The sequence below is a fragment of the Equus quagga genome, chromosome 7, assembly GCF_021613505.1.
Source record: "Equus quagga isolate Etosha38 chromosome 7, UCLA_HA_Equagga_1.0, whole genome shotgun sequence".
In the NCBI taxonomy this organism is placed as follows: Eukaryota; Metazoa; Chordata; class Mammalia; order Perissodactyla; family Equidae; genus Equus; species Equus quagga.
The window spans coordinates 77,225,739-77,252,216 of NC_060273.1; the positions used below are offsets into that span (position 1 = coordinate 77,225,739).

The 26,478-nt window shown below is 56.7% G+C and overlaps 1 protein-coding gene across 5 annotated transcripts; it reads left to right on the plus strand.

Moving 5' to 3' along the window:
• Positions 1-556: 556 nt before the first annotated feature.
• Positions 557-26,478, plus strand: PCDH1 (protocadherin 1). Of its 5 annotated transcripts, XM_046666329.1 has the most exons (6): positions 8,599-8,709; positions 8,886-9,748; positions 12,716-14,911; positions 20,077-20,296; positions 21,262-21,300; positions 22,443-22,556. In XM_046666329.1, exons 1-5 carry the CDS (start codon positions 8,625-8,627, stop codon positions 21,285-21,287), a joined length of 3,390 nt encoding a protein of 1,129 aa, XP_046522285.1. In that variant the 5' UTR covers positions 8,599-8,624; the 3' UTR covers positions 21,288-21,300; positions 22,443-22,556. The 5 variants fall into 5 exon arrangements, with proteins under 5 accessions (XP_046522284.1, XP_046522283.1, XP_046522285.1 ...); XM_046666328.1 differs by lacking the exons at positions 8,599-8,709; positions 21,262-21,300 and adding an exon at positions 557-731 and having other exon boundaries at positions 22,443-26,478; XM_046666327.1 differs by lacking the exon at positions 21,262-21,300 and having other exon boundaries at positions 8,596-8,709; positions 22,443-26,478.

The window sequence follows — 26,478 nt, forward strand, 5'->3', positions numbered from 1 at the left end:
CTGACCGCTCTGCGGCTCCGGCCAGAGGGGGAGGGGTGGACTTCCCCGGAGCTCAGTGGGAAGGGAGGGCCGCCCGGGGTGATCTGGGGGTCTGGGCGGGAAGAAGGTGGACCTGGGGGAACAAATGCCCAGGGAAGAAGACACTAGGAGAGACGCTTTCCCTGCCTCGACTTCCCAGGGGGCAGGGTAGGGGACAAGTGTTTGAGGGTAGGAGGGGAATTCGGGAGGGGTCCCAGATGCGCGCTTGGGCGGGATAAGTATAAGGTGAAGAGCCATGGAGGGGGACAGCCTGTGTATCCGGGCCCCGGGGAGTGGGGAGAAAGCGAAGGGGGGGTCCTAGCTTTAGGGAGCGGTGATCGGGTCAGGGGGGTGGTCCCCTCCCAGCGGGACCAGAGCGGCCCCGAGCTCCACCTCCCGGCCCGGAGGGGGGGCGGGGAGGCGGGCGGGAGGCGGGCGGGCGGGCCAGGAGGGAGGGGGGAGGAAGGGGGCGGGCCGGGCCGTGCGCTCCGCTCGCTGCTGGCTCCGCCGCCGCCGCCGCTGCCGCCGCCTCACACTCGGGGAGCGGGAGCGCGGCGCGGACGCGAAGCCGCCGGGGCTGCTGCGCCCAGAGCCAGCCGGAGCCGGAGCCTGAACCGCAGCGCCAGCCGGAGCCGTGCCGAGCCGCAGCCCGGGCCGGGGCCAGTGGCGGCTCATGGACTGCAGGGCCGGCGGCCGGCGCTGCCCCGAGGCGGGTAAGAATTCGGCGGCGGTGGAGGCGGCGGCGGCTCCCGGCCGGGAGCGGCCATGGCCGGCGGGAGCTGAGGGAGGGGCGCTCAGCGGAGCGAGGCCACCGGGGCCCAGTCGGTGCTCAGCGCGCCGGGGCTGAGGTGGGGGCGGCTGGGAGCTCCGAGTGGGGGTTGCGGCCGGGGCACCCTGGCCTCCAAGGTCCGCGGCGAGAAGCCGAACGAGGAGAGGGAGTGCTGAATCGGACCCCAGCCTGGGCATCCCGCACCCCGGCGCGCTTGGAGCCGCGGGGATAAGGGGACTCCCCAGAGCGCACGAGATGGAGATGGTTTGGGGGAAGCGCGGAGCCCCCAGTGTGGGGTGGGGGGCGCTCCTCGAGGACGAAGCAAGCGAGGACCCTCATCCACAGCGCGCACACACTTGTTGGGCGACCAGCTCGGATCACTCAGGCGCTTCCAGCTCCCCGCAGGCACCCGGAGGGCCAGACCACGGACATATGTACACCTATACATACATCTGTACATATGTGCACACAGACATACCTCCCGCACACCAGCGCCCACTGGGGCACCGTCACTAGCTCAAAATCCGCTTCAGTGTCTGCACTCTCAGCAGCACGGACACACACAACCCGTGGCCATGCAGAGCAAAAGAACACAGCGGGTGTGACATTCGGCGACGTGGACACACAAACACAATCCCGGTCCCTCGTGTATGAGTATCACGGCCACACTTCGCCAGATGAACACTCAAAACCTAGCCTCATACACATATATTCCTTTAAGGAACACACCCTAACATAAATCATGTTGCCCACTCCTTTGCCAGAATATAGGTACACAACACAGGTCTGGCTTGCACCCCTCCCTTGCACCCACATAATCACACAACCCAGTGTCTCAGCACACGCCTTGCCGGCACACACCCTAACACAGTAAGTAGCACCTACAGCAGCGCCTCACCGTCACTAGCACAGAATCCACTGCTCCACACATCTTAACACTGGGTGTCACACACACCTTGTACCAACAGTGTGTACCTTGCAGCGTGTACACACAAACACACACACTGCCCCTCTCCCTCGGAGGCCGGATTCCGTCAGGGGAAGCCGACCGGGAGCCCCTAGCGCCCCTTCACCTTAATCACAACATTGTTATTGTAAATATCCTCACAGCGGGAACCCTAGGGGCCGGCTGGACCGGCTTCCCTGCCGGCGCCTCCCCCACCCCCACTCCGGGGCCAGCCTGGCCGGGTATTCCCGGAACAAGCTGGACCTGGCAGGCCGCGCCATCCCTCCTGGGCCCCAGGGCCCTAGGTCCCTTTGCAGAGGGTGGAAGCCTGGGGCAGTGTTTGCGACTCTCTTCGGACCATTTAGCTACATTCTCCGAGCCATCTGGGTCCCCAGCGCACCTGGGTCCCGCACACCTGGGTCCCTCTCACACCTGGGCGCCCCCTGCGCGGGATCTCAGTTGCAGGCCAGAGTCGTGTGCGCGGGCAAGGCCCTGGGGCCAGAAGGGAGGTCGCGGCACGCGCAGGAACAAAATTGGTAGGCGAAATGGACTCGCACCCTTTCCCCCCAGCTACCTTCGGTAGCCCAGACTTCTGGCCTCAGTTTCCCCAGCACTGTTCGGCGACGATTCCTTCTGGCAGGAAATATTCGGGGCGGCGTTGAGGTCTTTGAGGACTGAGCGCGGGGCAAAGACCGTTTTCCGCCCGCCGGAGAGGGTCTGTTTCCCCAGAATGTCGCCTCCGGGCCGGGCTCGCCGCTTTGTGATTCCGGCGCCGGCTCCTTCCCCGCCCCCTCCCGGCGCCCGCTGCGCGGCTCCCGCCGACGCCCGCTTGCGGGGGACCCGAGGCTGAGGCCCAGATGCGAAGGAGGAGGGATTCCCTGCGGCGGCCCCTGGGGCGGGGGGCGCAAGGGGACCCGCTGGCCGAGGCGCGTTCTTACCGCGCCGCGCCCCCGTCTCGCCTTGAGCTCTGGGAGGCCCGGCGCCGCCAGAGTCGGGGTGCGGCCGCCCTCCCCCAAATACACCCCCACGCTCTGGGTGTGTGTGTGCGGGGAGCACCCGCTGCCCACCACCGTGTAGACAGGGGGCTGCCACGGCCGGCAGAGTCCAGGACTCGTGCCGGAAGACGGAGGGAGCCTTCCATTACCTGCTCTGGGCCAACCCTCGGTAGCTGCGGGGAAAGGGCACCCAGGTGATGTTTGTGACAGCCCAGAGGTGGTGGGGGGGTGGGTACCTTCTTGACGTGGGGTTCTGGGAGGACCGAAATCTGTGATTACAACTAGACCAGGGCACGGGGTGGAATCGAGGAGAGAGCGATGAGAAGCGCCTCCAGAGATGGCCAGGGGCCGTGTGGTGGCCGAGCAAGCCTGGTTTCAGTTCTGGCCGCGTTTGGTTTGTCCCCCTTCCCCCGCCCACCCAATTTCCAATTCCAAAAGGGATTTCGGCTGGAAGGGAGTGTCTTGTTGGTCTGGTGTTCTCCTGGCAGAGGTCCGCTGCTGTGGCTACTTGAGCAGGGGAGCTGGGCAAGATGGAGATAGTGAGCTAAGCGCTGGGAAGAGTGGGGTGGAAGGGCCAGGAGAGGGCCTCAAGGTGGGGGAGGAGCTGAGCGGGAATGGAGCTGGGAGAGAGGAGATGGAAGAGGCCCTTCTGATATGCAGTGAGGGCTGCCCCTACCATGAGCAAGGATAGTTGGTGCTGCAGAGTCTTTCAACAATGTACTGAGCACCTACCATCTGCCAGAGCCCCTGGTTGGGGGTGAGGATGCTGTACAATAGTAAGATTCACACCCACACTGTCCTTGCCTTCATAGGTCTTCCCAATTGGCAGGGTATTGGTTCATTTATTTATTGAACCAGTGAGCACCTGCTGTGTGCCTGATGCTAGAAATAACATGCTCTATTCAGTGATTGAAATATAGATATAGATATATAGATATCTGTCCTTTACATGGTAATAGACTTTAATGCATCAGATCTCATTTAATCCTCCCAAATAACTTAAAGAGGCAGGATTTATTATTTCCATTTCACAGTATGGAAATAGGTTCAGAAAGGTGAAATCACTTGGTGAAGGTCACGCCATGAGGAAGTAGTAGCAAGGGTTTGAACCCTGACAATCTGACTCAAGAAAGCAGGTGCCTGGAAGCCCTGCAGAGGCTAATAGAGGGTTGGGGGAGAGAAGGGAGAGGAGCTGAGGCTGTGCCCTTCTTCTCTGTGGGAGGCCTCTGAACAGCTCCACCCCCGCAGCCCTGCTTGCTTACCCTCCTCTCCTAGATGTTCACTTTGTTGCTTGGTGTTTTGTGCCCAGGGTGGCGATGGCTGTTGTGTAACAGTGCAGGGGTGAGGGTCGTGGGTCAGAACTGACCTGGTCACTGAGACAGTGATGGCTGCCTCAGTGTTTCCTCTCTGGCCACAGCATTCAGCAGGAAGTGGACCCTGCTCCCTGAGGTGGGCTGCAAGCGAAGGTTTGCGTGAACCCTCATTGCTGTCCTACTGCTTCTGCAGATGTTGAAACAGATGGCGTTTTCCTTGGCCTTCCCTGGACTCTGCCCCCTCACACCTCACTGTGCTCCTTAGGCCTGAGAAGAATGAGTCACTGTCTCTGCTGAGGCTCTGGCTTCTCCGTCCTGGGTGCCCGTGTTACTGGGTAGAGGTAGGGACACCTTTGCCAGGAAGGCAGCCAGTACCTGGGGAAGGGCAGATAAAGCACTAATCACTTCAAAGGCCTCCGTCTGGGACTAATGACTCCTGATAACCAACCACCGGGACAAAGTTCAGGGATGGTGGGGGCCAAGGTGAGGAAGGGCCCACCTCACTGCTGTTCCTGGCTTCTCTGACTCTATCCCTGCATCCCTATGGGCCTCTGGGTGAGGAGGAGCAGCCTGGGAGGCCTGGGGTCCTTCAGTCCGTGAACCCTTGGCCCTCCTTCTCTTTCCCTCCTTGCCAAGCAGGTCTGGGAGCCCAGGGATGTTGGGGGGGGGGGGGGGGGGGGGGGAGGGAGAGTGAATAGCAAACACCATATTCTAGCCTACATGATTTCTGTTAATTTCCCCTTCCCCCATCCAGCCTTTCCCCAGACTCTGGAATGTGAAGGGGCATTCTTATTTTTCAAATCCTGACTCATCTTACTACTTCTGTGACCTAAGACAATTAATTATTCTTTTTGAGCCTCAATTTTATCATCTATACTATGAGGAGTGGTGTAATAATAAATAATAACCATTTCAGAGGGTTGGAAGGATTAGATGGGATAAGGTATATAAGTGTAGTAACATCTCGGGGAACATTAGCTGGCATGATGATGATGGTAGAAGTGATAATAGAGTTTGCACTTTTTTCTTAAGGACCTAGTGTATCTCAGAGTTGTTCCCAGATGGTCCAGGACCACTGCATCCTGCTGCCTCCACTCTCCTACCTGGGAGTTTCTTCAGGTCCCTCCTCCAGAATCAGAATTCCTAAGGGTGGGGCCAGATAATACTCATTTTAAAGGAACTCTCCCGGTGCTTCAAGGGCCTAAACGCTCTTCAGCTCTTGCCTCTACTCTGGTAACCCATTTCCACCCCCAAATCCCTCCTACCTCTCAGGACCCTTCCTCGTCCCCATACCTTCCTTGCCTTGGATATTCATCTGTGGTTCTCTTTCCAACCTAGAAGTTGGATACCACAATCCTTTCCTGACTCCTCTGCTGGCTGGAGGCAAGGGATCTCCTTAAGGGTGACAGGGTGAGTGAGAGAGAAAGAGAATGTGTGTATGGAGGGGTGTCACAAGCATGCTGTGTCTGTGCTGCCTGGGAGACCTGAGGTTAGAGCCCCAACTCGTGACCCTGAGATGGGGAAGGAAGCCCCAAGGTGGGGGCTTACTCTGTAGCTCTTGGAGCAGCTACAAATCAAAGTCACCCTGACTCTGCCAGACCACGGACTTCTGAATTTGTAACCAAAATTTGTGAGCATTCATTTTTCTTGGAAAAATCTGCACCATAGTTTCATAAAATTCTTAAAGAGGGATGTGACCCAAAAAGGTTAAGAATCCTCTGGAGAATGAGTGGAGACAGTCACTGCCCTGTTTCTCCTCTTTGTCAGGTTTGGGGTAATTCCCACGTAACCCCCACCCTGCCAAGACCCGTGCATGGAACTGGTGCATACGGTGATCCTATGCTGTATGTGCTATGGGGGTGGCGGGCGAGGCCAGGATAAGGTGCCCAGAAGGGAATGAGGTTCTTTGGAGACAGGTGTGTTTGTTTGGGAGGGAGCTTGATGGTAAAATGAGCCCTATGCCAGGTCCATGCAGGCAGAGGGGAAGCGGCTAGAGGGTGGATCCAAATGGATCATCAGATAAATTCCTCCCTCCTTTAAAGAGATTAAGATTGCAACTGGGAACACACACTAATCTGATAACGGCCTCACACACCTTGAGCACTTTAATGCCGCTGGAGGAAGTGAGGCGGCTGACTAGTGTAAGGAATGTGAGCGTTCAGTGAGCATTATGGACCTAAACAGAGAGGAATTAAATTTGACTCCAGCACGTTCTCAGTGGAGTAGGGGAGTTGGGCAAGGAAATAAGCAAGGAGCACACATAGAGTGCCGGGATAGGCTAAGTCTGGGAGCTAAAAGAATCAGTCACTCAGGAGCTTTTACTGAGTGCCTCCTGTGTGCCGTGTCCAGGGCGGGGTCCTGAGATGGAGGAGTAAACAAAGCAGGGGCTCTCCTGTTCTCTGCTTACAGTCTTAAAGGAAAGACAAACAATTCACATTTTTTCCCAAACAGCTATGTAACTACAGTCATTCACCACATAACAGTATTTCAGTTGATGATGGACCACATATCCGATTGTGGTCCCGTAAGATTCATACTGTATAGCTTAGGTATGTAGTAGGCTATACCATCTAGGTTTGTGTAAGTACACTCTATGATGTTCGCACAAGGACAGAATTGCCTAACAACGCATTTCTCAGAATGTATCCCCATCGTTAAGCAGTGAATGACTGTACAATCGTAAGTGCTTTGTGGGAGCATGTGTTGAGTACTCACTGTGTGCTAGGCATTTAGTCCGCATGATCTCAAATTCCCTTGGAAATAGGTAGTATTATCCCCATTTTACAGATAAGGAAATTGAGGCTCTAAATCATTTATTCCAGCTCTTATAGCCAGGAAGTGGACAGCTGGGGTTTGCCCCAGACTGTGATGTCACAGTCCCGGCTCTTCTCCACACTGCTGCCTTATATGTGCCAAATGGGCACAACCAAACAACACTGACAAATAGTCATTGAATTAGGACCAGTGTCGGCTCCACGATGGCAGATTGCGTCTGTCTTGACAAGGCCTGGCATATTGTAAGCACCCAGTAAACATTCATTGAATGCATGAATGAGCACCTACAGTGTGCCAGCTTTGTGAAGGTGCCTGAGTGGGGGCTGGGGGATGAGTGTAGGGAGCCCTGTCCCTTCCTTCAGGATGTCTGGCACTTGCCTGGAGAGGCAGAGAACACAGGAATAGGTGCACAATACTGGAGTTGAACAACACGGCCGGGCGGTGTCCCAGGCGGCACAGTGATTCATTGCTTCGGGATTAGGGCAGACAATAAGTGGCTGTGAGTTGAACGAAAGAGAGGTCACTGTGGGCTGAAGGGGCCTGGGAAGACTTCCTGGGGGACCAGAGCCTGCCTTCCGTGGGGTGGGTGTGGTCTGTGATGGGGCCTGGGGTGGGATTGCCAGGTGTGGGGCGGGTATCCCAGGTGCAAGTGGCAAGGTGGGGAAAGGAGATTGAGCCTGAGCCCTCTGCTGAAAATGCTGGGCCAAAGACTATGGCTTTGAATAGAGGGGCTGGCCGTGGTTTTGTTGGAGAGGAGAAGGAGTCAAGACTGGGACCGTAGCTGGCAGGTCTGGCTGGGGTCTGCAAATGCACAGCCTTACAACTGGGGGAGATGGGCAGTTAAAGTGGGTTATTGTGGTGATGGTGGGGCGCAGCTTGGGATTGGTTAGGGCGTACAGGGCTCTAATTGGAAGGATTTGGGGGAGAGCAGGGAGAGGCAGGTATGAGATGGGACTGGACCAGTTAAGGAAGGGAGGGGCCAGGTGTGAAATAGAGGCTGGATGTTTGTGGGGATAGGGGTCAAATAGGAGTCAGATGTTCACTGAGAGCCTGTGAGCAGGGGTGAGGGGGAGTGGTCAAGGAAAGGCCTGTGGTGTCATTGGCAGCTCTGTCCCAGTTAGACCTGCTGGGCTCCTTGTTGCTAAGGACAGGCCAGGGCAGCTCCCATTGCCGGTTCCATGGCAAGTCAGTCCTGACCCCAATCTTGACCTCTACTCTCTTCTTCTACATCCCTCCTGCTGTCTCCCTTCCCCCCCAGTAGAAGCAGGAGAGGAAGATGAGGGGAGCTTGGTGACTGTGTATGTGCACACATGGGTGCAGGCTCAGGGAGATTGGGGAGGGCTAAGACCTACTCCTCAACCCTAACCATTTTCAAGCCTTGATTGGTGCCCAGTTCAAGCTGACCCTTCATGGGGGGTGGGGGACACTCGACACTGTGGGTGATTATTGTCAGAAAAGAGGGATTTGAGATGTCTCTCGTACTTCATATGCATACACTGACTTGGCATCTCAGAAGAGAGAGAAACAAGACATTATCCCCTCCCTCTCCAGCCAACCTGAGTGGCCCTCAGTGCGGGCAGTAATGATCTTGGGTCTGGGGAATGTAAAGGGTGCCTATGTCTCTGTCCTACTGTGTATGTTGAGGGGCTCAAGGCCTCACCCTTCCACTTTCTGTCTCTCCCTATCTCAGTATCAGGGTAATTACCATGGGTGACTAAGGCAGGATGCTGGTGAGAAGGAGGTGTTGGGCAAAGCACAGCGGAGAGAGCAGGGAAGGAGGAGGGAGTGTCAGTGGGTCAGGGCGTTCCATGGGCAGGCGCTGCTCTAAACCTGTTCCAGCCCCTTACCAGCTCCTCCAGCTGGAGCAGACACTGCTGCTACACCCAGCTAAAGGTGAGACTCTGGGTTCTGGGTTCTGGAGTCAGGGTTCTGTGCTGGGGCTGAGCTCTCCTGGTGGGAGAGTCACATGTAGGTGGGGAGAGGGAGATAGGGAGCTGGATGTGAGCAGCTCTCTCAGGGCCAAATTCCTCCTCTCGGCTGACTGCCTGTTTTGCCTCTTCCCCTTGCAGCCCTTCTGATTCTGGAGCTTGCCAGGATGGGGCCCCTGAGGCCCAGCCCAGGCCCCAGGGGGCAACGGTTGCTGCTGTCCCCCTTTCTGCTGGCACTGCTGCTCCTGCTGGCTCCATCACCAGGCCATGCCACTCGGGTGGTGTACAAGGTGCCGGAGGAACAGCCGCCCAACACCCTCATTGGGAGCCTCGCAGCCGACTACGGTTTTCCAGATGTGGGCCACCTGTACAAACTAGAGGTAGGCGCTCCATACTTGCGGGTAGATGGCAAGACAGGCGACATCTTCACCACCGAGACCTCTATAGACCGTGAGGGGCTCCGTGAGTGCCAGAACCAGCTCCCTGGTGAGCCCTGCATCCTGGAGTTTGAGGTGTCTATCACGGACCTCGTGCAGAATGGCAGTCCCCGGCTGCTAGAGGGCCAGATAGAGGTACAGGACATCAACGACAACACACCCAACTTCGCCTCGCCAGTCATCACGCTGCCCATCCCTGAGAACACCAACATTGGCTCACTCTTCTCCATCCCTGTGGCTTCGGACCGTGATGCTGGCCCCAATGGTGTGGCGACCTATGAGCTGCAGGCCGGGCCTGAGGCCCAGGAACTATTTGGGCTGCAGGTGGCAGAGGACCAGGAGGGGAAGCAGCCGCAGCTCATCGTGATGGGCAACCTGGACCGGGAGCGCTGGGACTCCTATGACCTCACCATCAAGGTGCAGGATGGTGGCAGCCCCCCACGCGCCAGCAGTGCCCTGCTGCGAGTCACTGTGCTCGACACCAATGACAACGCCCCCAAGTTCGAGCGGCCCTCCTATGAGGCCGAGCTGTCTGAGAACAGCCCCATAGGCCACTCGGTCATCCAGGTAAGAGGCCCCTCCATCTAACTGTCAGGGTGACACACCTTTAGAAATGGGAGCCCACCCCAACATGGTGAGAGTTCCCTTCACTTAGAGGGGAAATTGCCAGGATCCTATAGTAAGACCTCTTCTCCCCATCCCCAGCCTGGTGAGATCTTCCCACAAGCCCCAGCCCACCCCAGCTGGTCATTTCCTCTATCAATATCATAGATATTTCCCTCTATCAAGCTACTTAGGTGACAGTGACATAGCATATGAACAGTAATCCCCCTTCCCCAAAGCAGACTCAAGTTGGAGAAACCGCTGAGAAGAGAAACCCCCTCCCAAGTCAAAGTGATACCCTCCTCCCCAGCCAAGTGAGCCGAGTTGGAACAAGAGAATCACCTTTTGTCCAAGTAGAATCTCTCTAGAGATGAGAATATCTTCCTAACCAGGGGCCCTTTACCAGATGAGATTTTACTGAAGCTGGAGGACAGAGCCTTACTTTGCCCCTCCCTGACAAAGTCAAATGAGACCATTTTAGCCAGGTGAGTCCTCAGAGTTCTAGAAAACTGTACTCAGATGTCTGTACACCTGCTTCCTCCCCTAGACATGGGGTGCCATGGGTGTGGGGTGCTTGGCACGGGGGAGTTGGTTGCCTCTGTTGAAGTTCTCAGCACCCCTCTCCATGGGAACTGCCCCAGGGGCTGGGCCGCTTGGTGGGGCCAGAGCCTGGGAGGGAGCAAAGATAGCGTCCTTGCAGACGGGTGGGCGTATCTCCCACTGTCATCTTGGCCCTGGCCTCCTGCCAGCCCCAGCTCCTTTCTCCTTCCCCGTGGGCTGAAGCTAGCTGTCTTAGATGTGAGGGAGATGAGGAGGGCTCAGCCTGGCCTGCACACCGTTACCCCTCCTAAGAAACCCTTCGTCCTGTACCCTCAAAACTGAAGTGAAGCGTGGGGAGGAGTTTCAGTCTTTTTATTTAGAGGCTGGTGGACTGGAACCTATAGGAGAGAGACTGAGAAAGAACAGGGAGACAGACAGTCGGGGATGGCGAATAATAATAGCCTAGGTGTCAGGTACTGTTCTAAACACATAATGTGTATTATATCATTTAATCCCCACAGTACAAGGTAAGCATTATCCCCATTTTACAAATGGGAAACTGAGCCCATAGAGATTAAGAACTTAGCTGATAGCACCTAGCCGATGTGTTCAGGTCACACCTTGGCCATGTCCAACAGTCTGGCTTCAGAGCCTATGTGTGTAGTGGCTACAACACCTCCTAGGGCGATGAAGCAGGAGAGTGGGGCAGAGAAGAGGCTAGAGGCGACAGGGCAGAAAAGAGGATGGGAGAGAAGCAGCAGTGGAAAAGAGACAGAAGGAACTGAGCAAGGATGAGAGGGAGGCAGAGACAGAAGTCAAGTCATAGACAGAGACGAAGGGAGGTAAGATGGCAAGAGAGACAGATAAGAAGCTGGGTGACCAATCTGGAGACAGGGAGACGGTGGGAATCATAATGAAAAAGTCAGTGACACATAGTTAGACTGAAGGTGGGGGTGGGGCAAGGGAAACTGTTAGAGTTGGGCTCCCACAGCGGGGAGCAGAGCCCAGGGTAGCTGGGAACCTCTACCCAGGTATCTCCACTGTCGAAAAAGTCCTGGCAGGAAGGAGAGGAGACTAGCAGTGGCTGGAAGGCCCACTAGGTGCGGTGCCCAGCACTGATTTTCAGGGATGGACAGATAGGAGGATGGATGGATAGACAGACACAAAGAGGGGTAAATGCTATTTAGGGAGCACTGGCCATGTGCCAGGCAGTGTTAAGCACTTTTACATGTATTATCCCATTTAATCCTCACCACAACCCTGTGAAATAGGTTCTCTTATTATCCCCATTTTACACATTTATAGACTGAGGGTTGAGGAGGTTAAATACTTGGCCTGAAGCCACATAGTTAGTTGGGAAGTGGTGGAGCTGGGATTTGAACCCAGGACTCTCCTGCTTTGCTCTGCAGAGACTCTGCCAAGTTGTGCCTGTCTCATCCTCCCCCCCAAACCCCACCCCCACCCCTACTGCCATCATATTCCATCTGGCTGTGATGTAATTCCAACGCTCATTTTCTCCCTGACCAGTAGTACCTCACGGCCATTCCCACCTGCTTCTTGTTGCCCCATTACCACCCATGTTTGTATAGAGTTGGGCTGAGTGTGCGTCGGCATTGGCGTGGGAGGGCGTGCCCACTGCAAAGGGACAGACAGTTCATTGTTTGATGCTGGGAGCCCAGCCCGCTGCCAGCAGGCTCTGTGGCCTACACCAACCCCTCCCTCCTGGCTGCAGGCTCGGCCGGATTCCTCAAGTTGGTGCCTAGCCAGCGCCAGCCCAGCTGGGAGGGGAAGGAGCTGCTAAAACAGGTTTCCCCGGTTTGCTCTGTTTGACAGAGCAGTGGCCTGGTGGGCTCCCTCTGACCCACATCCCTACCAGGCTGCTTTCAAAAGAAATCCCCTCACCTGTGGCCTCCAGGTGGGCATGTGAGTCTCCCCTCACGTGCAAACACACATGTGTACAAACAAATATACCTTCTCACATAATCACACAATCGTTCCCGTGTGTGTACATGCATGCATATCATCCACATATGCATACACGCCATCTCTACCACTCACACCTTTCCAGCTCTTCAGAGGGGTTGAAGGCCGGTTCAGTTGGGTGGAAGGGCTGCCCTAGTTGCTAGTTGGATCTCGATCTGCCTATTTGGGCAGACTATACAAGAATAATAAGTAGAGCTTAATTCTGCCCTGTCTCATCTCAGGGAAATAGATGGGTAATCTCTGCCACAGTGTCAGGACTGGGGAAAGGGCAGTACCTGTGCTGCTTTTGGAAAGGGTACCGTGTTAGATTAGTCGCGTCTGCCATGCTCGTTGGAAAGGCAGCATATGCGTCCCTTATTTTGCTATCCCCAGACTAACCAATCCCTATTTTCCTCCCCTGCCCTATAGGTGAAGGCCAATGACTCGGACCAAGGTGCCAATGCAGAGATTGACTACACATTCCACCAGGCACCTGAAGTTGTGAGGCGTCTTCTGCGACTGGACAGGAACACTGGGCTTATCACTGTGCAGGGCCCCGTGGACCGTGAAGACCTAAGTACCCTGCGCTTCTCAGTGCTTGCCAAGGACCGAGGCACCAACCCCAAGAGTGCCCGTGCCCAGGTGGTGGTGACTGTGAAGGACATGAATGACAATGCCCCCACCATTGAGATCAGGGGCATCGGGTTGGTGACCCATCAAGACGGGATGGCTAACATCTCAGAGGATGTAGCAGAGGAGACAGCTGTGGCCCTGGTGCAGGTATCTGACCGAGATGAGGGAGAGAATGCAGCTGTCACCTGTGTAGTTGCTGGTGATGTGCCCTTCCAGCTACGCCAGGCCAGTGAGACAGGAAGCGACAGCAAGAAGAAGTACTTCCTTCAGACCACCACCCCACTTGACTACGAGAAGGTCAAAGACTACACCATTGAGATTGTGGCTGTGGACTCCGGCAACCCCCCACTCTCTAGCACCAACTCCCTCAAGGTACAGGTGGTAGATGTTAATGACAATGCACCCGTCTTCACCCAGAGCATCACTGAGGTCGCCTTCCCAGAAAACAATAAGCCAGGTGAAGTGGTCGCTGAGGTCACTGCAAGTGATGCCGACTCGGGCTCCAATGCTGAGCTGGTTTACTCTCTGGAGCCTGAGCCAGCTGCCAAGGGCCTCTTCACCATCTCACCTGAGACAGGAGAGATCCGGGTGAAGACATCCCTTGATCGGGAACAGCGGGACAGCTATGAGTTGAAGGTGGTGGCAGCCGACCGGGGCAGCCCCAGCCTCCAGGGCACAGCCACTGTCCTCGTCAATGTGCTGGACTGCAATGACAATGACCCCAAATTTATGCTGAGTGGCTACAACTTCTCAGTGATGGAGAACATGCCAGCGCTGAGTCCTGTGGGCATGGTAACAGTCATTGATGGGGACAAGGGGGAGAATGCCCGGGTGCAGCTCACGGTGGAGCAGGACAACGGTGACTTTGTTATCCAGAATGGCACGGGCACCATCCTCTCTAGCCTGAGCTTTGACCGGGAGCAGCAGAGCACTTATACCTTCCAGCTGAAGGCAGTGGATGGTGGCGTCCCACCTCGCTCAGCTTACGTTGGTGTCACCATCAATGTGCTGGATGAGAATGACAATGCACCTTTCATCACTGCCCCTTCCAACACTTCCCACCGTCTGCTAACCCCCCAGACACGTCTTGGTGAAACAGTCAGCCAAGTGACAGCTGAGGACATTGACTCTGGTGTCAATGCCGAACTGACCTACAGCATCGCTGGTGGCAACCCTTATGGACTCTTCCAGATTGGGTCACATTCAGGTGCCATCACCCTGGAGAAGGAGATTGAGCGTCGCCACCATGGGCTGCACCGCCTAGTGGTGAAGGTCAGTGACCGTGGCAAGCCCCCACGCTATGGCACAGCCTTGGTGCACCTTTATGTCAACGAGACCCTGGCCAACCGCACACTGCTGGAGACCCTGCTGGGCCACAGCCTGGACACACCACTGGACATCGACATTGCTGGGGATCCAGAATACGAGCGTTCCAAGCAGCGTGGCAATATCCTCTTTGGTGTGGTGGCTGGTGTTGTGGCCGTGGCCTTGCTCATTGCCCTGGCAGTGCTCGTGCGCTACTGCCGGCAGCGGGAGGCCAAGAGTGGCTACCAGGCTGGGAAGAAGGAAACCAAGGACCTGTATGCCCCCAAGCCCAGCAGCAAAGCCTCCAAGGGAAACAAAGGCAAGGGCAAGAAGAGCAAGTCTCCAAAGCCTGTGAAGCCCGTGGAGGATGAGGATGAGGCCGGGCTGCAGAAGTCCCTCAAGTTCAACCTGATGAGCGATGCCCCTGGGGACAGCCCCCGCATCCATCTGCCCCTCAACTACCCACCAGGCAGCCCTGACCTGGGCCGCCACTACCGCTCTAACTCCCCACTGCCTTCCATCCAGCTGCAGCCCCAGTCACCCTCGGCCTCCAAGAAGCACCAGGTGGTGCAGGACCTGCCGCCTGCAAACACATTCGTGGGCACCGGGGACACCACGTCCACGGGCTCTGAGCAGTACTCCGACTACAGCTACCGCACCAACCCCCCCAAATACCCCAGCAAGCAGGTAGGCCAGCCCTTGCGGCTCAGCACGCCCCGGCCCCTGCCCCACCCCTACCATGGGGCCATTTGGACCGAGGTGTGGGAGTGACAGAGCAGGTGTATCAGCCTGTGAACTCATCAGCCCATGGCGGGGCCAGCCCAAGCCAGGGTGGGAGGTGGGACCAAAGATCTGGGGATGCTGAGGCCTTGGTAATGACCCTGCTGCCTCAACCAGGTTGAGGGAAAGTTGAGGAAGGGTGTGCTCTGTGGTCTCCTCTCTGCCTCCTCCCCGCTGGGAGAGGCCTGTGACTTGTTAAATCCTGGGACACTGGACCAGCTGCTGGGTCTTGCAGGTGGGGGCTGATGGACAGGTGAGCAGAAGGGTTAGAGGCAGAAGGGGAGAGGAAGGTGGAGGAGAAATCTACTCCAACCTGAGTCTCTATCTGAGACCAGCCGTGGGTGCTTTTCTGAAGGAGAAAGAGGGAGACCTGGGGTCCTAGTGGGCAACTGGGTGGGGACTCTGTCGGGGGGGTGGCCTCCCCATTTGTGCCTTCCGTGTGTACTGTGTGTCACCCTCTTTCCCACCCCAGGCTCCTGGGGCTGGGCCCTTGCTCCCCTTCCCCAGTCCCAAATACTTATTCCTGACAATAAAGTTCTCTATTTTTGGAGTTTTGGTTTCTTATTTTCCTGGAACTGAGAGAAGGAGCGAGAGAGACTGGAAACAGCCCTTTGTCCTTAGGTCCTGACTCAATTTCCCCATCCCTTCTCTTTGCCCCTTCCCACATCCTAGACCCCACCCCTATCTTAATTTACCATCTCTCCATCCTCCCCCAGGTCCATGTCCATGTCAGGGAAAAGTGCCCTTCTGAGCAGCCTTCCAATGGAGATGTCTGGCAACATGTCCCCTCACCTAATGTTTGTGAGGCCTTCTCCCTAGGAATGACACCCTTCACCAAGAGAGGGCAGGTGGGGGTGCACCCAAGTCCTGCCCTTTCTCCACTGGCTGAGACTTGACCTTTCCCATCTGACCACATTGAACAGCCCCTGACAGAGCTCAGACCAGAGCACCTGTAGGTGTGGAGTGCAGCTTGCCTGCCTCAGGTGAAGGCAGAGAACCTCTTAATTATACTAGCCACCTTCCCTCAGGGCAAGATTTTCCCAAGTCCCTTCCCCAGCCTCTTCATCCTAACACTTCAAAGCCCAGCAATTAGCTGCCTCTGGCCTGTGTCTCCCCATCATGATCACCAGCCCGGGCTATGGAAGGGCGGGTCAAGGGAGAAAGGAAGGAATCCTTAAATTCTTTGGATTGACCTACTCTGCTTCCCCACTCTTAGGGTGCTCCCTGCTGCCTGGGGCTGAGGTGTCCCAGCCCTGCCCCCTCCGTTCCCTTCCTTCAGCTCCTTGCTCTGGCTGCTGGCTCTCACTCACTCTCTCTCTCTCCATCTCTCACTTCTTGCTCTCCTGGGTCTGCCCTATCTCTGACTGTGCCTGAGGGGAGAGAGGCTAAAGTCTGGGTGAGGGGCCTTAGGTCCTGTGGGAGTCTCTTGAGTCCAGAGGCAGCCTGTCTCCATGGCGACTGAAGAGGCTTGAGACACTCCCAGGAGGTCCAAGGCGCCAGCTGTCTACTCTGATTCTGTCCACAAACCTCCCAGTGCCCTGGGGGTACCCCCAAAGTAAAAATTCATGAGGGCTTTGGAGGACTGGGGGCATGGGGACATGAAATCTAGTTTCATCTCATTTCTCCCAAACAAATAAGCATCTCTAGGGTGACCTCCAGCAACTGCTGACCAACCATTCTTTCTCTTTTGTTCCTATCCTCGCTAGTGCCACCTATTCTATTCTTTTAGCTCCTTCATCTCTTTTTCTTTCCCAAGGTCTGAGGGATTATCCCTTACTTGGCTCCAATCCAGGCCGTCCATGGAGCCACATTGAACACCTTCTCCCAACGTTCAGATACAACCAAACCACAGCACCGTTGTCATCATCAAAACACATAGGCCAAGTTCCTACTGTGTGCTCAGCATGGTACTAGACCATGAGGGAAAATGGTCATATATGTTCAAGATATACAAGTGAAAAGATGAGGCAATTGAGAGTCTTAAGTGTTGAGTGAAAAGTGTCAGAGTAAAGCTTTTCCCAGTTTGTTCCATTACTATTTCTGTTACTACAGTACATCTATTTTTTTTTTGAGCACATACTAGGTACAACGTACCATGCTAAGCACTTTATATGAATTAGCTCATTCAACGCTCATAACTCTAAGTGACACAGGTCATTATGATGCTCATTTTACAGAGGTGAAAACTAGTTAGTGATGGAATCAGAATTCAAACACAAAGCATCAGGAAATGTGATTTCCAGAGTCTGCTGTTATCCATTTACGCTATAAAAAAGGGTTCCATGACGAAGTTACTCTTGGTAGTAGGAGATCCACTGTCACATCAGCCTGTTAAAGGCTCTGCAAAGCCTGCAAGAAAGGGGGACACTGTTAAATGTTGTGGAACTCTGGGTTTTCCAAATTTATTTGACCATAGTGTCCCCTCTTTTTCTTTGAGGAGCATAGATAGTATGGGAAACCCTGCACAGGCCGTGCAAGGAGAATGTGAAACTTGAGCCAGCTCTTCAATGATGAGCAGGAGTTGGGCAGGAGGTTCACCATGTGAGCCAACTCCTGAGGTAGAAGTGAGCATGACCACACTGGAGGCAGGGAGGGGGCAGAAAGGGGACTATTTTAGTTGGAGTGGAGAGCGCAGGAGAGAGCTGAGAGATGACACTGGAAGAACCAGGTTGTAGGTGACATAAATACCTTGTAAAAAGTTCTTTAAGAGGAAATAGGATCCCCTGAAATCTCATGAGCTTTGGATGAACTGAGTTTTAGAAAGTTCACTGGACGTTATAGTGGAGTTAAAGAGGATAGAGGTGAAGGCACGGGGTTGAAACTCTAAGGTCTGAACTAAGATGGTGGCAGTGGGGATGACAGATGGATGGATTTGGCTGAGCTTGGGGGGAAAAGTCCCAAAGGACTCAAGGGATAATGGCATAAGGGGTAGGGATGGGGAATGAGGGGAGAGCTACCAGGATTAACAGGCAGACATTATCCTTCTGAGTCTGGGCAAGGGGATAGTGATGAGATCACTGCCAATGCAGAAGCTGATGGAAGAAAAAGAATTGGTTTCAGACATGTTGAATCTGAAGGGCCAGTCGGGACAGCCAATTGGAAATATCCATCAAGTATCTAGAACTTCAGGACTAGAGTTTGAGAGAGATTTTGGATCTGGGCTTTTTAAGATTTGATAGTCATAGAATTATAGGGAATGTTTAGTGTTGCATATAACCCAACCCTCCATTTTACAGAAAAGAATCATAGGACAAGAGACCAAGTGACATGCCTAGTAGGCAGGCCTGAAGCCTTGATTACCGGGTGTGGGTTCTGCAGGGAGGGAAGGCTGCTGGCTAACGTCTTGAAAGAAAATTGCAAAGAGAAGTACCTGGCCACCAGACTGCCCTGTGCCCCTAGACCCCTCCTGGAGCCTGTTCAGTCCAACACCAGGTGGACGGTGCTCCTTCATAACCTCCCAGGCCCCAATGTCCAGGTCAATTTTGGGGACCTTGTCTGTCATCATCTCGACCCTTCAGTGTTTTGGATTACAACATGGATCCCAAGAAGGGTTTCCTATTCCTGAAGATGAGGGGAGCCAAGGTGGGAAGGCACTTCTGGGCTGTTTTCCCGTCAGCTCCAAAGCTCCTTGTCCTGACAGTCTCCCCCACCCCAGCTGCCTTCAGTGGGGTGGAGATGGTATGGGGGTACCAGAAGGGTGGGTCTGCAAACCTGGGACTCCCTCCTCTAGCCATGTTGATAACCTCCTATTGAGACATTTAGAGTGAAAACAGCACTCGCAGTCGTAGAGGATTGGAGGGAGCCTGGAGACTCACCAGCAGGGCCCTGGGCCTGGGCTGCTCCCACCCTGGCCTCCAGGGGCCCTGGGTCGGCGCCCTCTACAACTCCTCATTTCTGGTTGGCAGGAAAACCCGTGTCAGTCCTAGGTGGGTATTTGGGTGACTGGCTGCTTGTGCCAAATGCCAAGCTGAGGTTGCCAGCCTCCTGGGATGGTCATTAACCCATGGCAGGCTCGCAGGGATGCTGGCTGGGAGCAGCCTGTTGCAGGTCCACTCCTCCCACAGCAGCCTCCAGTCTATGCTTCTAAGTCCTGGCTCCACCAAGCCAGCAGCCCCTCCCAGAATCTCCTTCCTATTTCCTAGAACGAGTCTCCATTACAGGCCAGGCTTCCTAGGCCCTGGAAGGATGGAGGCCAGGCCCCTTCCCCTCTGCCCAGGTCCTCCTGGGCCTTGCCCTCTATTTCCTCATCTGGAGGATGGGGTTTCCCTTGTTCTGCCTCCCCACTCGCAAGGTGCCCTGGTTTGCTATCAGGCTCCCTTTCCTTCTTCCCTCCCATCTTTTTCCACTCCCAGGCCTCTCTGGAGGAGAATGAAGTGGGGACAGGCGGGCTGAGTGGGAGGGGAACCAGCAGGGAGTCCTGAGGCTGCCTACAGCATTACAAGCCAGGGCTGAGGAACAGAGGATCAGAAAGAGGTTGGCACCTCATTCGGATGGAGGCAATGGGAAGTTACGAGCAATGAGACAGGTGAGGAGCTGGAGTTTAGGGGGTGCTGTTTGGAAATTACACGATGGTTCCGGTATTGGTGAGCTGTTTTGGAATTAGGAGTCTATACTGCTTTTAGGGAGCTGTTCTAGAAATTGGAGGCCTGCTGGTGTTTAGAGGCTGTGCTGGAAGTAGGGGAGTTGGGTGGCATTATGCTATTCTGGTGTTGGCTGCTCTGGAATTAAAGGGAGGCTGTGCTGGTCTTGGGAAGCTGTGCTGTACAAGTGGTTGTACAGGATTAGGCTAACTGTGGTGGCCTGGGGGCTCTAACAACATTGGGGCCTGTGCTATGTTGGGACTTGCAGTGTGTGGTCTTGGCTGTCTTGGGAGCTGTGCTAGTCTTCAGGGGCAGTCTTCTATCTGGATCTGTGCTTTCTGGGGGATTCTGCTGTGCCAGGGGGCTGGGCCTCTTGGTTGCTGCTGAGGCCTGGGGGCTGGAGGCTCTGTGTGGGCCTGGCTGGGGCCTGGAGTGGTGGTGGCCCCACGGGGCAGGCTGGCAAGCCGGCACTGACACTCAGTCTCCCTGCAGTTACCTCACCGCCGCGTCACCTTCTCCGCCACCAGCCAGGCCCAGGAGCTGCAGGACCCGTCCCAGCACAGTTACTACGACAGTGGTCTGGAGGAGTCTGAGACGCCATCCAGCAAGTCATCCTCGGGGCCCCGACTCGGGCCCCTGGCTCTGCCTGAGGATCACTATGAGCGCACCACCCCCGACGGCAGCATCGGAGAGATGGAGCACCCTGAAAACGGTGAGGGGCGTCAGCATGGTCGGGACACCCCAGGAAGGAGTAAAGCCCAGGAGTGGTGACGAGACCTTAGAAATACCCTCCATGTGCTGAGCTCTGGGTGTATGGTCAGCAGTAATCATGTGCTGAGTGCTTTCAGGGGCACATTCATCTAATCCTCACTACTACTCTCTGATCTGAGAACTTTGTTGTGCCCGATTTATAGCGGAGGAAACTGAGGCTCAGAGAGGTTGAGACACTTGCCCCAGGTTATTCATAGGAAGAGACAGAGCTGGGAGGGACTCATCCCCAGGCCTCCCTGACTCCAAAGCCCTTGCATCCAGCATAGACCATACTGCCTCCCTGGGCACAGGGCCCCTGGACGGGTGCCCAGGAGCTCAGGTAGTAGTGAGGGAACCTTGAGGTAATGTGGGTCCCTTAATGGGGTGAGAGGCTCTTGAGAAAAGGGAGGGACCCTGGATGCTATGAGCAGCTCAGAGAAGGCTATGATGGTCCCTTGCGGGGAGGAGCAGCAGAGGGCTTGGCTGAGGAAAGGGAGTGGGCAGGTCTGGGGAGGGGAAAGGCTTGTGTGGGAGGGGGCTGGAGGGTGATGGCAGAAGGGCGGTCTGGGCCGGAGCAGAGCTCAGCGTGGGAGTGGATGGTGGGTGTGCTGTCAGTTTGTGTGTGTGTGATGCGTGTGCATGTGCGTGTGTGAAGGCATCCATGGTGGCCTGCGGAGGGGCAGACTGAATAAGCTTCCCCTTGGGGTGGAGAGACTCACCAGCTTGGAGCTGTCCTGGGGTCTTGCCCCCTCCCTCAGCCCAAACTCCCCCGCCCCCCAAAAAAGATGAAAAGTTCCACTCCCCACTCCTCAGGCACAGGGCCCTTGTCAGACATCCTAGGCTCTAGGTCTCAGAGTGCCCTCCGCCCCCGCCCTGCCCCTCCATGTGTGATCTCATGCTAGTCTCGTCCTTTTTGTGCCCGCGCAGAGCCGGCTGGCCGGAGCAGGCCCTGAGGTGGAGTGCCAGGTATGTGGGAACTGCTCTGGGGTCTGGGGTCTGGGGTCTGTGGGACTTGGCCCAGCACCCAGCCCCGCCCACCCAGTGCCCATACTCTGCTCCGTGCCATGTTGGGTCCCCCAGCTCTGCCCTGCACCAAAGAGCCTCGGCGCTTTGAGGGTTAACAATAAAGCTGTCCCCTCCTCACCTTGCACTGGCAGGAGGCTAAGGCAGGGTGGGTGGTGCCAGGGGAGCCCCTGTCCCAGCACTGCTGCTCAGTCACGTCCCTCCGGGGAGGGGGTCACCGCCTGGTACTGTCCCCGAGCGAGGGCGGGACAGGGGCAACTGCGACAGGAAGTGCTCATGGCCCAGCCGTTCCCATGGAGACCCCCCTGCTGCCCAGCAACCACACCGGCTACTGCTGATGTCAGGCGGCCAACTCCTGTTCCCGTGGGTGTTCTGGGCAGGGAGCCGGGGCAAGGCCAGGGATGGTGGTTGGTGTAGGGGGCCACAGTGAGGCGGGGAGGGGCTGCATGAGTGTGCTTGTGGGTGTGTGAGTGTGTACTTCTATGTGAACTCCCCACATAGAAGCTTGTCCGCTCCCCTGGCTTTAAAGCAGGGTGTTGCTGTGCTGGGGTGGGGTGGGGTTCCAGGACAGCTGGGAACGTGGTGAGGCTTGAGGGGCTTCAGAGGAAGGTATGTGCCCACCTTTGTCTGAGGATAGAGATGCGCAGTGTAGAATTGTGTGTCGGCACCTATCTGAGGGTAGGGGTGTGTGTGTGTGTGAGAGGAGAGATTGCGTCCTTAAATGAGGATAGGGGTTTCCTCTCCCCTACCTGAGGGCAGAATTGCATGTTTGAGCCTGTCTGGAGGATAGATGACGGAGTGTGAAGATGAGTTGTGTGTTTGTGCACCTGTCTGAGGGCAGATTTGGTGGGTGAGGATGGAAGGAATGTGTCTATTTAAGGATAGAGAGTGTGTATGTGTGTGTGTGTCTGTGTGAGAGCAAGTGTGCGATGGACGGTGCAAGGGCATGTGTGCCTGTGAGCTCAGTGGGCATGGAGGGGCGTGCACCCCTGTTCTGAGGCGGGGTGTAGGCACCAGTGGGAGGCCATGGAGCAGAGCTTCGGGAGGCTGTCCTGCCTGACCACTGTCCTCGCTCTCTCCTGCAGACCTGCGCCCTTTGCCTGATGTCGCCATGACGGGCACATGTACCCGGGAGTGCAGCGAGTTTGGCCACTCTGACACGTGCTGGATGCCTGGCCAGTCGTCTCCCAGCCGCCGGACCAAGAGCAGCGCCCTCAAACTCTCCACCTTCGTGCCTTACCAGGACCGAGGAGGGCAGGAGCCTGCGGGCGCCGGCAGCCCCAGCCCCCCGGAAGACCGGAACACCAAAACGGCCCCCGTGCGCCTCCTGCCCTCCTACAGTGCCTTCTCCCACAGTAGCCATGATTCCTGCAAGGACTCGGCCACCTTGGAGGAAATCCCCCTGACCCAGACCTCGGACTTCCCACCCGCAGCCACACCGGCATCTGCCCAGACGGCCAAGCGCGAGATCTACCTGTGAGCCCCCTTCTGGCCGGCGGCCACCCTCTCCCCCAGCCACCGGTCAGCTCCAAATGGGCCCATTCCAGGGCCCCCACTCCTGACCCCTCCAGCATGGACTTCCTGGCCAGGGCCCTGAGTTGGGGGGGAGTACTGGCCTCATGACCATGCTGGCCCTTCCCCCATGCAGGGTCCAGGTCCTCTTCCCTCTTTCAGCCCCCAGCCCCCAGGAGTCCCTTCTTCCCTTTATGGGGCTCCTCTCAGCTGATGCCCAAGAGGGCTCCTCTACCATGACTAGGCTCCCTTCCCTCGACTTTCAGGGAGCACCCTCTCACTTGGGCAGATGGTGGAGTCAAGAGTGGGCAGCACACTTTTAACTCATCGTTTCCCGCATGGCCGACCAGGGCGGGGATAGGATGCCCCCATTCCAGCCCTGAAGCAGGGCTGAACTGGGGAGCCCCTCTCCCTGGGTACTCCCAGAGGAAACTCTTGACCACCAGGGGCTTCCTGAAGGGCTTTTGTTACCAAAGGTGGGGTGGGGATGGGGGTGGGAGTGGGGTGGAGGCCTGTCTTCCCGTACTGCTCCTGGGCTGGCCCACCTGCCTGCCATATGCCCATGCCTGGTCCCATCCGGGCCCCCCTTCCCTGCTGGTCATGCAGTGTCTGTATATAAGGACCTTGGAATGATGTCCCCATTTCTGCCTGATTTGCAACTTTTCTTGTTGATGTTGTGTTGTCTTGGGGGACCCCTGGGGGGGGGAACCTGCCCTGTGCCCCCTTTTCCCTGCCGCAGTGCCCCCTACCCCAGGCCTCTATTGTTCCATGTTGTAAATACCCCTGGGGCCGTGGCGGGATGGGGGTGCAGGCCAGGGAAACAACGGGTGGGTGGGGGTGGGGATGGGGGTAACATTCGCCTATCAGCAGAGCTGGGCTTTTATTTAATTTTTTTTAAAAATACAAATCTCTATTTTTTTGGAACTGTTGCGCTGTGCCCTGGGGGGGATCCCCGCTCAGGCTGGCCCCCCACATCCAGATGAGCATCACAGAGGGGCCCTGAGGCTGTGGGGGGCAGCTGGACAGGGGTGGGATGACTGTGCCTCTGGCCTGGTTGGGTGAGTTGGGAGCAGGAAGGTTTGCTCAGGGGGTGGCTGGTTGCTGCCCCCAGTAGGGGGGACCTGCCTCCTGCCCCCTCCCTGCCCCCCATCTCCCAGCCCCTGCCATGACTGACCCGTCAGCCTGTAAAACCACCATTGCCTTGATCTCAGGGGGTGGGAAGGGCTGCCTCAGGGCACCCTGGGCTCCAGGCCCCCTTCTTCCAGTTGGGCTTCCCTTTGCCAGGGTCAGGGGTCCCATGGGGGAGGGGGTTGGGAGATTGGGGGCAGAGAAGCCCAGTCAGCCATGATGAGGTGGGATTCCTTTCTTCACCTCAGGGGGCCAGGGTGTGAGGGGCATCCTGCAGAGCCCCCATCTCCCACTGTGGCCATCTCAAAGCCTCAGTCCCTCTTCCTTCCAGAAACCCCCACTGCCTTGGCCCATACCTCTCCAGCTCCCCAGGGGCCCAGGCTGGGAGGCTGGAGACTCAGGGTATGGCCCTTGCTTAACTTAGTCTAAGCTTGGGGGCGGCCCAAGGGTGGGAGGGGTGGGTACAGGCTGCTGGGTCTTCTGGTGCCTTTGGGAGCTGTGCTACTGGGGTCTTGACTCCTATAACCCCAGAGACCCCACCTCCACCTCGGAAAAGCCAGGGGGCTGAAGAATCACCCTATTCTCTGCTCCTTGCCCCTACCTTAGGGTAACAGTGCTAGGAAGGAGAGCATTGTTAGGCTGGTGGCCCCAGCATACACAGCCCTTCTACGGAGGGCAGGGGGTAGAGTGGGCTGGGGTGGCAGCAACCAGGTCTAGGGGTTGGCCAAAGGCTCCTTCCCTGGGGGAGGCCCAGGAAGTGGGCTGGGGCTTGTTAAAGAGATAGCCCCTTCCCCCTGCACAAACGGGGCAGGTGCAATAGTGGTGGAGCTGGTAATACGAGGTGCCCAGCTGGTGGGGTGGTTGTCTTGAGGACTGTCCTGGGTCCTGGAGGTCAGGATTCTGGCAAGAAGATTGTATCAGGCCCATTTGCTTGGTGGAGAGGGTGGTCCAGACAGGAGGCATTCCTGGGGTCAGTGGTCTCCCCCCAGAAGCCCCTGGTGGCCTGGGCACACTGCCCTGGTCTTGGAGACCCCTGAGCACTGAGTGGAAGGGAAGAGGAGCATTTTGCACAATGGAGAAGCCAGAAGGAAGGGGGTGGCCCAGGTGGCTGGGAGGGCTGAGAAGCACAGAGGAGGAGCCCTTCCCACAGGCAAAGACAGAGCCCCTAGCCCCCTGGTTGGGGTCGGGGCACTGAGTCTGTTACCACCTGGGCACTCGAGAGGTGAAACCAAAGGTGGGCAGGGGATGGGTGACAGCACTGGGGCCACCCGTGTTGGTCCTAGGTCTGTGAAGCCTTTCCCCAATGCCTTGTGTCGCGTACAGTTTTATGTACAAATAGGCGACATTTGGCCAGAGGAGACCCCCCTCAAACCCAGCCTGACCCAGTCAGTGTCTTCCTAGAGGGGACCTAATTGGTCCCCATCCCCCTACTTCAGAGCATGTCTCTTGGCAGGGGGAGGGTATCTGGGGACATATTTTCTCTCCTAGGGTCCCTGAAGCGTGTCTCACATCCCAGTGGGAGGGTCTCTGGGGGTATCCCTCACTTCTGGGGGCTCCTTAGGCCGTATCTCTCCCCTTGGGAGTCTCTGGGGGACATGCATTCCCACTGGGGACCATGGGAGCATGTCTCCCCCCTACCCAGGCTCTCTGAGGAGCCTGTTTTCCTCCCAGGATTCCTGGGGGTACTTAGGCATGTCAGTCTTGGGCCATCTCTCTTCCCAGGGAAGGGGGCTATCTCTGAAGCATGTCTGGGAAGGGATGTTTCTGGCCCTCCCGCATCTCTCCTCGGGGGATGTCTCTGACCTGCACTTTGGGATGAAGACTGGGCAGCTCTGAGTTGTCTTTTCTCCTAGGGGCTCTGGGATACCTCTCTCTCCTGAGGGCCTGGCCTCTGGAGCCATTTCTTCCCTGGGGGGCGGGCGGTCTCTTGGTGTTGGGAGGGCTTGTGTTGGCCATGAGAAAGTCTCTTAGGGGGCATCTCCACGCGGGACTTCTCTGGGAGGGGGGGACTGTGTCTCGCCCATGGGATTCCCGGGCGGGTATGTCTGCCCATGGGGAGGGGGAGACTGTGTCTCCTCGGGTTATCTGAGTGGGGAGGGGGGCTGTGTCTCTCTCGTGTGTTGGGGGGTGGGGTTCGGGGAGGGGGGTTTTGGGCGCGTCGGGTGCCCGCACTGGGGTCGTGTTTCTCTTGGTTCGTGCCACTTCCCACCGCCTCGCTCCTCCCGGGAAGGGCCCCTGCTCCGCCCCCGCTCCACCCCATCCCTGGCGCTGCGAGCACAATCCCGTTGATTTGTAATGATTTCTGTCTCTTTCTGTCTTTCTCTTTCTCTGACCCCCCCTCCCCCGCCCCTCGCCGCGAGCATGCGCAGGCACCGCCCCTACCCCCTCGGGTTCGGTTCGTTTCCGGTTTGTTTGCTGAGCTGTCAATGAAAGACCCGTGTAATTATTCCCGAGCTTTACAATAAAAGTGTGAAAACCGGA